Source organism: Anguilla anguilla, chromosome 9 (assembly GCF_013347855.1).
Source record: "Anguilla anguilla isolate fAngAng1 chromosome 9, fAngAng1.pri, whole genome shotgun sequence".
In the NCBI taxonomy this organism is placed as follows: domain Eukaryota; kingdom Metazoa; phylum Chordata; class Actinopteri; order Anguilliformes; family Anguillidae; genus Anguilla; species Anguilla anguilla.
The window spans coordinates 26326128-26340875 of record NC_049209.1 but is presented as its reverse complement, the minus strand read 5'-3'; the positions used below and the strand labels follow the sequence as shown (position 1 = coordinate 26340875).

Genomic DNA, 14748 nt, shown 5'->3' with positions numbered 1-14748 from the left:
TTATCTGGAGAGCTTCAAGTGCCCCGTACGAAGGCAGGGTTTCCTGCGGACCTACTTCGCCTCGACGGCACTGAATTCTCATACCACTGCGATGAAACATGAGGAAAAGGTGTCACATTTCATACTGACAAATGCTTACATCTGACACAATGCCGCTAAGACAATTCAGCGCCGCGTGGCGGTTAAGAAACAATACTGCAACTAACGTTAGAGAATCAGAGCGCCCAGGAGTAGAAACAGACACGGCCCTTTCAGCCTGAGCAGAAGTCGCACCGCGGTACCTGAGACTCGCGCTGCCATGGAAACGGTTAATCGCGTGTCAGCTGCGTGGGATGACGTCGCTGACGGTAACCGGCAATCTGGGCACTTTCTGCCGTGCCTTTTCAAGAGAAGTAAACACGTCACCTAGGCGACCAGGCAAGCTATTCGCACACAGGCTAGCCTGGAATGACATTACACTAATTATCTCATATCAATATAGGTCCAACTTTGGTGGCATTTGAGTAAAAATCACTGGGCCGGGATTAATATGTCAAAAATATTTACTTTCACGGTTGGCAAGCCAACGATAAGCAATCAAGTCCAGATTAGGTATAAAGGTCCAGAGCAAAATGCTGGATTGCTAAAGGCTCAACTGACACATTTAAAAATAGTACAATAACTAGACTACTTTTCGTAATGTTCATTCACTAAAGCAGAGTGTGAGATACATTAAAATGAAGTTAATATTTATGACTATACTCCCTGGCAGTGTGCTAGGGGTGGCTTGTAATTATCAGTAAAATGTATTAGGCCAGCTTTAGCTACAATTAGGATTTGCCAACAGCAGCACTGAACTCCTCCTATCAGCTACCGCAGTGAATGGCCTGATGTTTAAATTCCAGCTCAGAATTCTGAAGCAGGCCAGCCAGTCCCACCAACCAGAGACCGGCTTGAAAATATCTGAACTGCACAGTCTAGAAAACTATAAGCGTTCAGGCAGATGATATAGTAGTTTGGCATATTTTGAGCTGAAACCACAGGAGACATGTCAGGAAGAAATGTAGGAATAGTGACATAAATAGACTATAGATTCTGTAGAACACCACAGAAACAGATGATACAGTGCCTTCAGCAAGAAAATCATTTGTAGATAAGCGGTAGGCCGCCTACAGAAAGCCCTTTGAACACAGTTCGAAAAGAACGGTGGAAATAAATATTGGTAGCCTAACTATTTTCTTCACCCGTTATTAATACAGTACGTGTTTAATAAAAGCACTGCATTAAAACACTGGCATACACTTTGTCCTGGTCTGCTGCAACCAACACATCCCCTCACCCACCTCCACCGCCACCTCCACCGCCAGGCACCCACCACAGAGATCACTTTGCTGCATGAAACCACTATTATTATTATTATTATTATTGTTATTATTATGTTCTATGGTAGCCGACATGTTCATCTGCACAAACCTAATTAACATTAAAAACAGAAGTCTTATTCCATTGTTTCCCCCCCCCCCCCATTTAATATTAGTCCTTATCTCAACCACTTTATCACGGGTCTCGATGCATCATCCTGGCTAATCAGCTGGATCAGCAGACACGGATAGCCGCGGCGCGCGCGTGTTCAGCGCTGTTAGCGAGCGCTGGCGGGGCAGCAGAACGCCGCCAGCGGCAGCTTCTCCGTTAATGACTAACGAGCCCGAGCCGCCGCCATCCGAACGGCGCGATCGCAGCGCGGAGACGAGGAGCTCCCAGAATGCCCTGCGCCCCGGCCAGCTGTCCTACAGCGCGATGACGCGGTGGGCGAGGCTGGGTCACATTGCATGAATCCCACCTCCCCTCCTGTGCGTGTGCAGTTCTGATCCAAGGAGGTGAGGTGAGCCTGGGGGGGGTAGGAGGAGGTGTGATATCTGATGAGGGGGACAGATATCTTAAACGCATCAGCGCCACACTGTTCCACAAACGCGGCCCTTTGAAGCTGCACATCCTCCTTTCCATTCTCCTCGGGAGGGAGCAGGAAGTGGCTCTGCGCGCGTGGCAGCGTAAGATAAGGGCCGGGGAATACGATTCACGACCCAGAGGTTGCGGGTTTGATTCCCAGGTGGAGCACTACCATTGTCCCCTTGAGAAAAGGTACCTGACTTCAATTTCTGCAGTGAAATATTCAGCCACATAAATGAACTGCACGTAAAGAAAATTTAAAAAGTAAGCTGTGCAAGTCGCTTTTGAAAAGAGGGATTACTACAGGCCTGAACTGTGACTGTAACAGCAGGTCATGTCACGTGTGTGTGTGTGTGTGTGTGTGTGTGTGTGTGTATGCGCGCATGCGCACCTTCTCTCCGTGCCCCAGGTGCTCAGTCTTGACGTCGCTGAGCATTTTCCAGTTGGTGTTCCCTCCGCCTCCTCCGCCGCCCTTCAGCTCCGTCATCGACTGGGCTTCCAGGGCGTGGCCCTCCTTATCGTACCTGCGGGAGGGACAGACCCCAGGGGCCACGCGTCACGCTGAACCAGGCCACAACCCGCACCACAGGGCGCTGGCTAATCCAGTTACGCCACCGGCACCTCGCCCAGGGACGAGTGACCTTCTACATTTCTACAACGCGGCAGCACAATGTTACAGCCACGCAGTGGCGTGTTACAACATTAACAAAACGTTCCAGTAACACTGGGAGAACACTGTGTGTTAGCTGGAGTAATGCAGGGGAATAAGAGCGGTAGAGGAAGGCCTCATCCCGCACAGCACCGTGATTCCAGCCTGACTGGGAAGCAGTGGTTAAATAAAAAAAAATAAATAAAAATCTTAAGTCTATTTCTGTCAAAACCTTAGGGGGGGGGCTGTGGGGTAGACTGGAGGGGGAGGGGGGAGAGGAGGGGGGGAGTTGTTGAATCGGAGAAGCCCGAAGGCACAAACGGAACAGCGGGAGCCGATGTTGGGAGCGGCGCGGGGGAGATCGATGGAGCTCGCCGATTGGTTTTCCCTGAAAAGCGGCCATGCTGCGGTGAGAGGTGGGGTGGCGTGTGCGGGAGCAGGGCGTGTTCTCAGAAGCGTGACTAACTGAAAACGTCCACAGGGCCGGGAGGCCCAGGCCACATGCCCACTGCCAGCCGCTCACTCACCCTGTGAGAACACGCTCAGCGCTGCTCATCAGCTTATCAAGCACAGCACACACACACACGTACGCACACACACACACACACACGCACGCACGCACGCACGCACACACACACGTGCACACACACACACACACGTACGTACGTACACGCACATACACACACACTCACACATACGTACGTACATGCACACACACACACGTACGTACATGCACGTGCACACACACATACGCACACACACACAGACACAAACCGGTGTACACAGACCCACACACACACGCAATTAGACCGGCATTTGCTCAAGATAAAACACGGAGTGTTGCAATGAACTCATTTTGTTTGTGATTAAAATAACAGGGTTTGTTTTGCGCTTATAATTTATCTTGTAATCAAACATGATTAAAAAATCAATTTTTCCTTAACCAAATCCCCAAAGTACGCTTTGACTTCCACACAAATGTCTTCATTGCTTACGAAAAAAGAAAAAAATATATTTAAAAAAAAGCCAACTGCTAAAGGGGGTTGAAAGATATTACTGTACATGAAACAGGTACAAATAGATAAATAAACACTGGTGGCTAGGGGCTGCAGTTAGTGCCAGCAGAGCAACAGCAGTGGCAGGTTCAGGGCCAGGTTGCGTAAGGGGGGGAAACAGAGACTGATTTTGACTGAGACCTGGCAGCCGAACCCGACGGGGCACAGTTCCAGCAGGACGAACGACACGTGCAGGAAGCGCGATCTGAGAGTGGGGCGGGGAGACGCGGCACGACGTGGCGAGGGGGGGGGTGAGGGTGGGGGTGGGGGGGGGGGGGAGCAGACAGGAGCCCCCAGGCCCAGGCGGGTCACAGGCCCGGCCACCCCGAGGGGATGGGGCTCACGGGACGGGGTGTAGCAGACAGGAGCCGGGGTTCAGGGATCGGGGAGGGCGAGGGGCCGGAGGGAACGTCAGCGCGCCGGGGGCCCCGCGGTAAGAGGCCTGGAGTACGCTTCCTGGAAGTCCCTTTCCTCCCACGCCTTGCGGGCCAAAGCAAAGCCATTCGCTGAGCATTAATCAAACTTAAGGGGCCCGGCGCGGGGCCCAGACCACGTCTAACGGCTTTAATAACCGGAGACAGGGGCGGAGGACAGACTCCCGCGGCGGAGAGCTCCGCAGTGCCGGCACAGCGCCTTCGGTGGGGCCGGGACGCCAGTCTCACCCGCTCCTGCCACGGAGACCCAGGGCCCGCGGGCCACATAAGCGCAAAGGAGCGGTACGACCACACGGAGCCCACCCGCCGCCAGGAAACAAGGGAGGTAAACCCCTGAAGGCGGCAGGGGTCTCACTGACAGGGCTCACCGACAGGGCTCACCGACAGGGCTCACCGACAGGGCTCACTGACAGGGCTCACCGACAGGGCTCACCGACAGGGCTCACCGACAGGGCTCACCGACAGGGCTCACCGAGAGGGCTCACTGACAGGGCTCACCAAGAAGGCTCATCGACGGAGGTGCACCGACGAGGGTCAACAGTGAGAAACTGCCGCGGAGAGCTAAAAGAATTTAAATAAAAAATGATACGAAGCACCATGACAGTCAGCACCCAGGAAGCGCAGTAAGATCCGGAATGACATGATGCCATCTAACGGACAGCTGTTAACCCACTGCAAGATTGAAGAGTCTGAGGGACTGCGGGGGAAGGGGGTGGGGGCGGGGGGGTCGTAATGTTTAAATTGCATGGTGTCAGGATGAATAATCGGGGAATTCTAAAACTAAATGATCAGTTACTTTAAGCCTTCCCTGCAAGGTGAGGTGACCTCAGAAACGCAGGGCTGAATTTAGAGGGGCCATAAAGCCCTCTTCAGCAAGCGCAAGTGATGAATTTGATTAATGCTGCAAAATTTATCAAGTATTTCAATTATGTAACGTTGCTGGCAAGAGCGTTCCCAGAAATCATTGCAGCGCCACGGGAGCCACGTCAGGCACTCCCGACATGGAAAAAGAACACACTCACACTCACACACACACAGACCCACACACACACACACACACACACACACACAGACACACACAGACAGACACACACACACACACACACACACACACACACACACACACACACACACACACACACACACACACACACACATCTATACACACACACGCACACACACACACACATCTATACACACACACGCACGCGCACACACACACACACACACACACACACACACACACAGACACACACAGACACACAGACACACACACACACACACAGACACACAGACCCACACACACACACACACACAGACACAAACAGACACACACACACAGACCCACACACACAGACACAGACCCACACACACACACAGACACACACACAGACACACACACACACACAGACCCACACACACACACACACAGACACACACACACACACACACCCACACACACACACACAGACCCACAGACCCACACACACACACACACAGACCCACACACACACACACACACACACCTACACACACACACACACACACACAGACACACACACACAGACACACACACACAGACCCACACACACACACACAGACACACACACACACACACACAGACCCACACACACAGACACACAGACCCACACACACACACACACACACACACAGACACACACACACAGACCCACACACAGACACACACACACACACACACATACACACACACACACAGACACACACACACACACAGACAGACAGACACACAAGCACACACACACACACACACACACACAGACACAAACACAGACAGACACACCCACACAAGCACACACACACACACAGACAGACAGACACACACACACACACACAGACAGACACACACACGCACACAGACACAAGCACACACACACAAGCACACAAGCACACACACAGACACACACACACAAGGAAATGACTTTGCTTTGATCGTGGTAGTACAGATCCAGTGGTTCTTTTACTTGTTTCAGAATTAAATGCTTTATTGACCACTGACTAATTAGACAGAGATTAAAAGGCATCATAAAAGCCTTTTCAATCCAGCACACAGAAGAAAAAGTGAGCGGCACACAACTGATCTCCCTTGTGCATTTCAACAGCAACCACAGGGGACGTTCGCAGAGACTAATCCCAGCGGTTTGGAGAGGCAAGGACGGACCAAAACAAACGGCTTCACAACGCAGAGGGAAAAAAAGTTAACACGAAAACAAGAAAAGGTTTACCACTTTGGCTTCTCTTAAATACTTTCCACAGCAGCATTTGTTAAGGTAATTTTGCTGAACCCCCCACACACAAAAAAGGCCCTCATACAAAATTCATCACCGCCCCTTGCCTTATAGCTCCAGCCCAGACTGAATGATAATGTGGGGAATAGCTAGCATTGCTGCTGCGCCACCGTGGCTTCTCATTCTCATCCATACCGCTCTCTCCTGACCGAGGAGCAATGTGAGAAAATGCAGCAAACAACCAAAAAACACAGCTCTGCAAACTACAATTCCCAGGTGGCACCCAGTTTTTTTTTCTTTCCTCTCCCAGGCATCGCATGTAGTGCTATAGCAGCAAGTGGCGATGACGGGGGGGGGGGGGGGGGTTTCACCGACTTTCAAAACGGGCCGGGGAGAACGAGGTGGGGACTGAACCGCTCCCGCAGACGAGACACCCACCCAAATCTGCACCCTCGCTGCGGGGCCGTCCTGATTGATGGCTACTTGTCAGAGCAGCGGGAGACCGGCTCTGAGAGGCCCAGCGGCTCCGGCGCCGAGCGAGATCGCTGTCATGACAAGGGAAGCCACGCTGCGAGCCACTCTCTCTGAGGAGGAGGAGGAGGAGGAGGAGGAGGAGAGGGAAGGGAAGAGCGCACTTAATCTTGGGAGGACCGGAGGACGCAGCGCCCTCCCCTGGAAGCCGCGTTCATAAATAAGAGAGCCGAACGCGGGGGGGGGTGGGGTGACTACAGGAGGAGCCGCGCGCGTTCATTAGGGCCGGAGACGCACCCGAGCCGGTGTGTGAGCGCGCGCGGTCCTGCGTACGGGTGCTTTAAACGCGCTCCAGCCTGTTCCCAAAGCAAACGCCTCTAAACGCCACTAACGGAGCGGCCCTCTCCGCACGAGCAGCGGGGAAACGGCTCTAATCACGGCCCCTCTTCTGGAATGGGATTACTGGGAACGCTTTAATGAGCGAGAACAGACACGGCATGAAAGGGTGTGTGTTTATTACGCCGAACAGCAGGCCTTCCAGGTCTCCGTCAGAGAGGAGCCTGAACCCCCCGCCAGCCTAGCCGGTCTAAAATTTACATACGGCAACATTACACTCAGACGCACAGGAGAAATTCAGGATATTAACGTGGCATCAGCCTTTAGGTGGGCCAGACCACGTGTCCAAATGAACAATGCACGCGACTAATCTAAACACCGGACTTAATGACAATATATATTACAGTAACAAGGTAAAATGTCTGCAAGCAGCAATTACGGGGTCAAAGCACAAAAATACTGATGATTCCACAGCGCATGTGATTACACACGATTCTGATTTGATAAATGAATAAATAGGTTGAGCAGGATAGGGCTAATAAATCTACAGGGCTATATATATTTTTTTTTTTGAAAATCATAAAAAATATTTATTTTTTTTTAAACTACATTTTTAAATAATATTTCTTCCTGGCCAACTATTCGGCTGTCATTTTGTCCAAACAAATCCCAGGTAAGAGCGGCGTTCACACGTTGACCTGATCCCGGACGAGAGCTCTTCTAATCAGAAGAAAACCCGCGACAGCCCCGTGTGAGTAAAGCTGGTGAGCAGCGGAGGTGAGCAGCGGAGGTGAGCGGGGCAAGGTGACGCGCTGCGGCGGATGCTGATTAATCTGCGTAATCGCCAGCTGTTCAGGGGTCACGACCCCTCCGAGCCCGGTGGGGCTGCGGCGCTCTGTTCTCCGCCCCCAGGCAGGGTTGGAAACGCCCGCCCCCGGTGAAAGGACGCGAGGCCGGGCTGTTCCCCTCCCAGCGGTGGGGTGGGGCGGGACGGGGCGGGGCTCCGCAGCTCCCCCTCCGGCTCGGGGCAGGGAAGCGGGGACGCTATATTTCCTGATTAATCAGGAAGCGGCGAGCTTCCGGCTAGTGAACGTCTCTGGGGGGGGGGGCGCCTTCGCTCTGCCGCCGAACACACTCTCCCCCTGAAATGAGCTGTCAGAGCGCAAAAGCTCTTGATGTGTGTACTGATTATGCACAGACACCTGCCTCTGGCTCAGACACCCAGGCTCACACAATCCCCACTTCCTGATACTGATATATCAGGGAAAAAATACCCCTGTCAAACGCACACAAAGCCGCCAGGAGAAAAATAAAGGTCAAAGCCGATATTTGATACTCTTCCGGTGGCGCTTTAATCTTAAATATACACAATAGTTTACAGGCCTTCAGTGAAATCAATTATGAGTCTGTAAAAAGCCATTTGCTTTTATCTGTGAGATGAGGCCAGTCACTAGCAGGAGAATATTACAAATATATACTACGCTGGAAGGACAGATCGATGGATGAGGGGGGAGGACCCACCCGGGCGGGGGGGGGGGGGGGACTGCCACTTCCCTCCTCTGGTTTCTCACAAATCCTCCTCGCTGTAAATATTTTAAAGCCAGCCAGAAGTACAACCAAGAAAAAGAAAATCCGCAGGGGCCGAGCATTTTTTTTCTTTTTCTTTTTTTCATAAAGAAAAAAGAAAATGTTAGGAAGAAACTAAGAGTTTCAAGCACGTTTTATTTCTGGTATCTCAGGTCGTGAAAATCATGGGGCCGGAACTAAACGACTAGTGAACACGGCAAGAGCAGGCCGATGATTCTACAGCCGCCATGAACGAGCACCACGGTGAGATTCATGTGTGCACACGTGCGCGTGTGTGCATGAGCACGTACAGCCTAACGCAGTATATAACGCATATGGCTGAAGAGGCTAACGCAGGAGTGAGTGCTGCTGTCTGCGTTCCCTCACAGGTCCTGAGAGCGGCGCTGGTTTCGAGGAGCAAATGGGAGTCAGGCTGGAGTGCGAAACCCCGCCTCCCCGCTGCATATTCATGAGCGTGCCCGTCCACACCGTCTCCGACGGGGCGGGTACAACACCAGGGGCGGCAAGCCTAAGCCCAGGAGGGCTGCAGCGTCCGCGGGGATCTGCCCAAAGGCACTGAGAACTGGCTGTTCCAGGCTCAACAGACACACACGGGAGACACAACCAGAGAGAGACAAGCAGGGGATACGCCCTCACTCTCTCTGTGGAAATCCCTCTCTCTCTCTCTCACTCCATCGCTCTCTCTCTCTGTTTCTCTTTCCGTTTCCCAGTCTCTCTCTCACTCACTCTCTCTCGCTCTCTCTGTCTGTCTCTCTCCCTCTCTCGTTCTCTCTCTCAGGCTCTCAAGCCGTAGCGAGCGATTCCCACCTCTGTGATGAAGTCTCTGTGCAGTAAACAGTGATGCTTTTATCCTTGCAGCGCTGGCACTTTATCCGCCGCGGGATCAGTTCATTTAGCAGCCACCTTCCGCTATTGAGCGGCAAACACAGCCAGCGAGCGGCCAGAGGGGAGAAACCAAGACCGGGGCCATTAGGGGGAGAGCAGGGCCGTTATTCCCAGGTACGAGGCCATCGAGCCGGACTCCGCACCGCCGCCAAGTCCGCATTCCTCGCTCTACTCTTTCCGGTCCGGTCGCCCGCCCGCCCCCCCACCCCCTTTTCCAACGCGAGCGCCATCGGTTACGCGACGCTGTCGCCGTGGCGTTTCCGCGCCGGTTTTCCTCATTAATTGCAGTCATTCCAAACAAAAACGGCGTCTCGTCCTCTTACTCAGCACCACGCCGCCATTCATCAATGAGACAGATTACAAACCCCGACGAGATGAGCATCGCTCCTCATTCACGCACCGCTTCGCTCAAGGGCCCCGCTCTCCCCCCTCAGCAGAAATAATGGCAGTAATTGGAGAGAGAGCGCCGGCCTCCGCTCATTCCCAGCCTGGGCTCTGATGAAAGGAGAGTGGAAAGCCACGCGGAGCTCGAGTGTTTCATTAGGATTAAGGCCCCACGACTCCTGCACTTCCACTTTTTTATTTCTGATCCTTTGCCGCAATTACAACTTTAAGGTCGGACTCGGCGCCCCAATAAACCCTTAACTGGACTTAATTCTCTTTACGGCTCTCCCAGGTAAGCGCCTGGAAGACAGACCTGCGCCACAGGGAGGGAGCGAGAAACGTCTCACCAGATACAGACTGTACAGCGAGTGTGTGTGTGTCTGTGTGCTTCTTTATGTGTGCACGCGTCTCCCTCTGCGTCTGTGTCTGCCTCTTTCAGAGTGCGTGCGTCTGTGTGCTTCTCTCGCTCCCCGTGTGCGAGTGTTTGTGTGAGTTTCCCACAGCGCGCGCAGGCAGGACTGGGCTGTACATGGCAAATTGTGGTCACTCACTCACTCACGGACGACCTTTGAGGGGTGTTTTGTGGGACACATGCGCAGGTGGTGCTTCGTTTAGTAGGACGTTTAGTAGGTGGTACGGCACAACATTTTTAAGCACAGCTTTATCGCCTAACGTTACTTTAGCTAACCCTAACATGTTCGCCTTTCGCCTACTTTAGCTAATCTAGTTAGCGCGTACGGATCGCCTACTTTAGCTAACCTAGTTAGCGGGTACGGATGCTATCCTGCACGCATGAGTAGGAGCTAAGGACACACAGCTACAACCACCGATACAGATGTATGGACACACGAAGGACAACACATAACGTTACAGAGGTGAGGACATGCCATAGCTAGCTAGCTATATCGTTAGTACAGGTGCGTTGTGGGTCTGGACAGTTTCGTACTGTGTGTATTACTGTGTGCGCACGTGCATCTGTTTGTGTGTGTGTGTGTGTGTGTGCGCGTGCGTCTGTGTTTGTGTGGTGTGTGTGTGGGGCGCAGGAGGGCAGTGCGTATACGTGCATGTCTGTACTGCGCACACACGTGCACGTGCGGCGTGCACACTCACCAGCCTCGCAGCTTGTAGGCCTCAGGGATGTCTGGGTTGATCATCACGGTGCTGCTGAAGAGAGCAGAGAGGGACCGCCCCCCGAAGTCCGACAGCCGCGCCCCTTTAATGGCCAGGATCGGCTGCCCCGACCCGTCAAACTTCTCCGCCTGCACAGGGGAGGGGGGGGGAGACGAAAAATAAGGTCTCACAGACATCCTCCCCATGCCCTCCCTTCTGCTTGGTCATGGACATCACGCAACTTCTCCAGGCTGGAATACCACCCCTGCCCCCCCCCCGAGACAGCGCCCCCGCCCTCCCCCCTCAGCCCCGGGGAGGGCGTCGGCGCTTCTGAGAGAGCCCAGCGGCAGAGGGGAGCCAGACGGAGCTAACAGGGACACGGCTCTCTGCCTCGCTCCTCGCGGCCGGCCGTTTGATCGGCCACTTCAAGCGCACGGCGGGCTTTGATTAGGCGCCGCGCCCCCTGCGCGAGCTCCCGACGCCCACGCACACGGCCCTGAGCGGCCCCCAACGGGGCGCGGGGGGGCGAGCAACCACCACGCAACAAGCAAACAAAACAAACAAAAAACATTCAAAAGGAGAAAGCCTCTTCTCGGTGCTGCTGGGTGGCTCATCCCATTAAGGCATCGTCCCCAGTGTGAGACGGGCCCCACGGTCCGGTACCGAATCCTGCTGGAGGCCCCACAGCGCGACATGTAACTGGCCGATTGATCTGGGAGGAGGAGGGATTTGATTGGCCAGAGTGACCGCGACTCAGCGGCGTTCCCCCTGCAGGCCAATGGGGCGGCCAGGCAGTTCGCTCAAGCCGAGAAGGAAACGGCCCCGCCCCTCTCTCATTACGAGCTCCACTCACAGCCCGAGGTGGCGCAAACACGGGCGGCGGCTCGAGGGCACGTTTTCGGAGCATGCGATCGTCTGCCCCGCACCGCCCCGCCCCGCCCCGCCCCGCCGGCGAGGCTCGGAGCAGCAGGCGTCCCCCGCTCCTCGAGAGAGGAAGGACACGCCCGTTTGAGCGTGCGGGAGGGGACGTGGGCAGCCGGTTTGGGGGGGGGGGGGGGGGGGGGGGTGGGGGGGTGAAAGGAAGTCGGCGTTGCTGGAAAGCGCGTCGCGGGATCGAGCCGCTCTGCCGTTATCGACTTCATCTTTAATTAAAGCCCCCGATGCCATCGCGGCGGCATGAAAGGGAGGCGTGCGCCAGCAGGGAGATAATCATTACCAGCGTCATTACCGTTTTATTTGGGCTTTTTTTATTCATGGTGCACTGCGACTTGGCCCACATCGCGCCGCGCTGGCGACCGCTACTTGGAGCGAAATGAAGACGCGCTCATCAGTTATTAAAGGCACATGTAGCATTTAAACTACGGCCGCTAAGAGGAACACGCTAACCGGCTGGAGCTTCGATTTAGGCTTCTTTTCTTTTTTTTGCTCGTTTTATTTTCTAAAACATAGTAACTCATTTTTGGGGGGGTTGGGATGAAGGTATTTAACGCAGTTTACTTTGGGTTGGTTATTTCAGCCTTCGCACATAAACACCGCACTCCTCTCTCCTGTCACAATCTTAAATCTAGTGTCACAATCGATATCGAAGCTTAAATACGAAGCTTAAAAAAACGCACCTCTCCTGTTGCCGTAAGACTTTTTTTTTTTATATTGCGTGTAGACTTGGCAAGAAGGTGCGCTCAAAAGCATAACTTTTTTATGATTTCAAAAAAAGAACCATAGTTTGCACTCCACCTTCAGAGGAAGAGTGGGACGGATAGATCTGGGACACACTCTTATCCCAGCGGGGGGTTAAGGGGGGAGGGGGGGGGTCTCTTCTGGTACAGAGGAATCTTTGCACGCGATAAGAATTTGCCTCACAGCTGACCGGGTATGAGGCCGCAGAGGGAGCTCACAGAACTTTAGAAACGGGCACTGGGAAGGCACTGAGATTTGCATGCGGAACAGTAACTGTATTGGCTATTTTGGTCAAAACCAGCCCGCGGCAGGGGTTCGATTTATACACCAGAAGACACTGAGGCTGTGCTAATATGGCCTCAGATGAGCAAATTTTGCTGAGAATAGTAAAAAAAAAAGAATAAAAATAAAAAAACAGATCCTAAATCCCATTGAAACTGCTGTGTAAAGACACCCATAGTATGGGTTACATCCCCCTGTCACAGTCCACACGTTTCCCCAGCCTGTTTCTCTGACAGTCACAGTCCCCCCTCACCCGCTCCCTTCTCACCTGTGGGCATTCCCAAGTGTCAGTCTCTCACCTCTCGTCTTTCCAGGCCCCCCTCCCCCCCCCCCCCCGCCCCCCCCCCCCCGTCCCAGGCTCACCTCGTCTCCCCACAGCGTGACCGCCACCATCTTGCCGGAGGCGTCCACGAGGCTGATGGCCCTCTTGGAGACCTCGCGGTTGTTCTTGGTGGTGATCCGGGAGACCTCCTCCACGCTCTTGCACACGCCGATCACGTCTGCGCAGTCAATCACGCCGGTCATTAGCGGGTCTCCATTAGCGCAGCCGCCGCGCCGCGCCGCGCCGGTAATTCATGGCTGGTCCGCGCGGCGCGAGCGACGCGGCCCTGACACATAATGAATCGTTTTCCGCGGCTGTACCTCTCCGGGCGTGAACGTTTATACTGCGGCCAGCTCGTGCCAAGCCCATAAAAAGCGCCGCCGTACGGCTATCGCTAGCTGTAGCACCAGCGAGACGCTCAGTGTAAACGCACTGCGCGGGAGTGGGAAAGAAAACACCCAATACACTCTCACTAGAAAATCACATTAGCCAGCAGCGCTCATTTTTCACCACTGACCTTCGTTTAAAGTGTAAACAAATAAAAATAAATTTCCCCCTACCTCAGCCCCCATCCAACCCCCCCCCACCCCGTCACGCCAAAAAATATGTAAAAACTCTAGCGGCTCATTAACTGAGCGTGACACAGTCCTTCGTTCCGCTGCGGTCGCCAACTGATCCCTGACAGGACACCGCATTACCGCGGAGACGCCCGTCAGACCCCAGCGAGCCGCTCCCCCGGCTGGGGGGCCCGGGGCCTGAACACGCAGAGTCCTCGCTGGCGTCCTGAACAGGGGGCGCTTGGTATCCGAGCGCATAAACAAACACAGCCCTATCGAGCCCACAGCTTAATGAGCGGGCCCCAGGATTCACGACTGTGCTTAAAACCTGCAGCGTGGAGCTAATTTGGCACAGGGGCCCGCCATTTAGTGCTTCAGAGGCGTGGCCTACACACGCTCGCTGTTCTTACACACAAGCAAGCGGTGGATTGTGGGTAAAGCCACTTGATTAAACCCTGCTAACGAGCCACTACAAAGCGTACCATTAATCAAATGAATGGGAAGCATCAATCACAACTGCCCTAATTACAAGGCTTAAATAACAGGACAGAAACCCTCCACCGGATCCCTGAGATCTCAGACAGTTTGATATAATTAGTGTACAGTTTTGTTTATCTGCCAATTGCCAACAGTACATGGACCCATTTCAAATTTTGAATACCCCACCAGTTTACAAACTATGCAATGGTGGTCGAAAGCATTTGAGATCATCCGTTTAATTCAAACTGATTTGTGCACAGAACAGTTGACTGCATGGAGCACTATGCGCAGCCTGCAATATTCAAAACGGTGAGTTAATACTCATA

At 53.6% G+C, this 14748-nt stretch overlaps 1 protein-coding gene across 1 annotated transcript in view; it reads right to left on the bottom strand.

Annotated features, from left to right (window-relative positions):
* rpa1 (replication protein A1) overlaps positions 1 to 14748 on the bottom strand; it is a 49602-nt gene that overhangs the window by 21929 nt on the left and 12925 nt on the right. Inside the window, exons 11-13 of the mRNA XM_035434031.1 lie at positions 13427 to 13563; positions 11105 to 11253; positions 2318 to 2450 (exon numbers count right to left, since the gene is read on the bottom strand). Coding sequence (XP_035289922.1) covers positions 2318 to 2450; positions 11105 to 11253; positions 13427 to 13563 — 419 coding nt within the window. The remainder of the gene's footprint in view (positions 1 to 2317; positions 2451 to 11104; positions 11254 to 13426; positions 13564 to 14748) is intronic.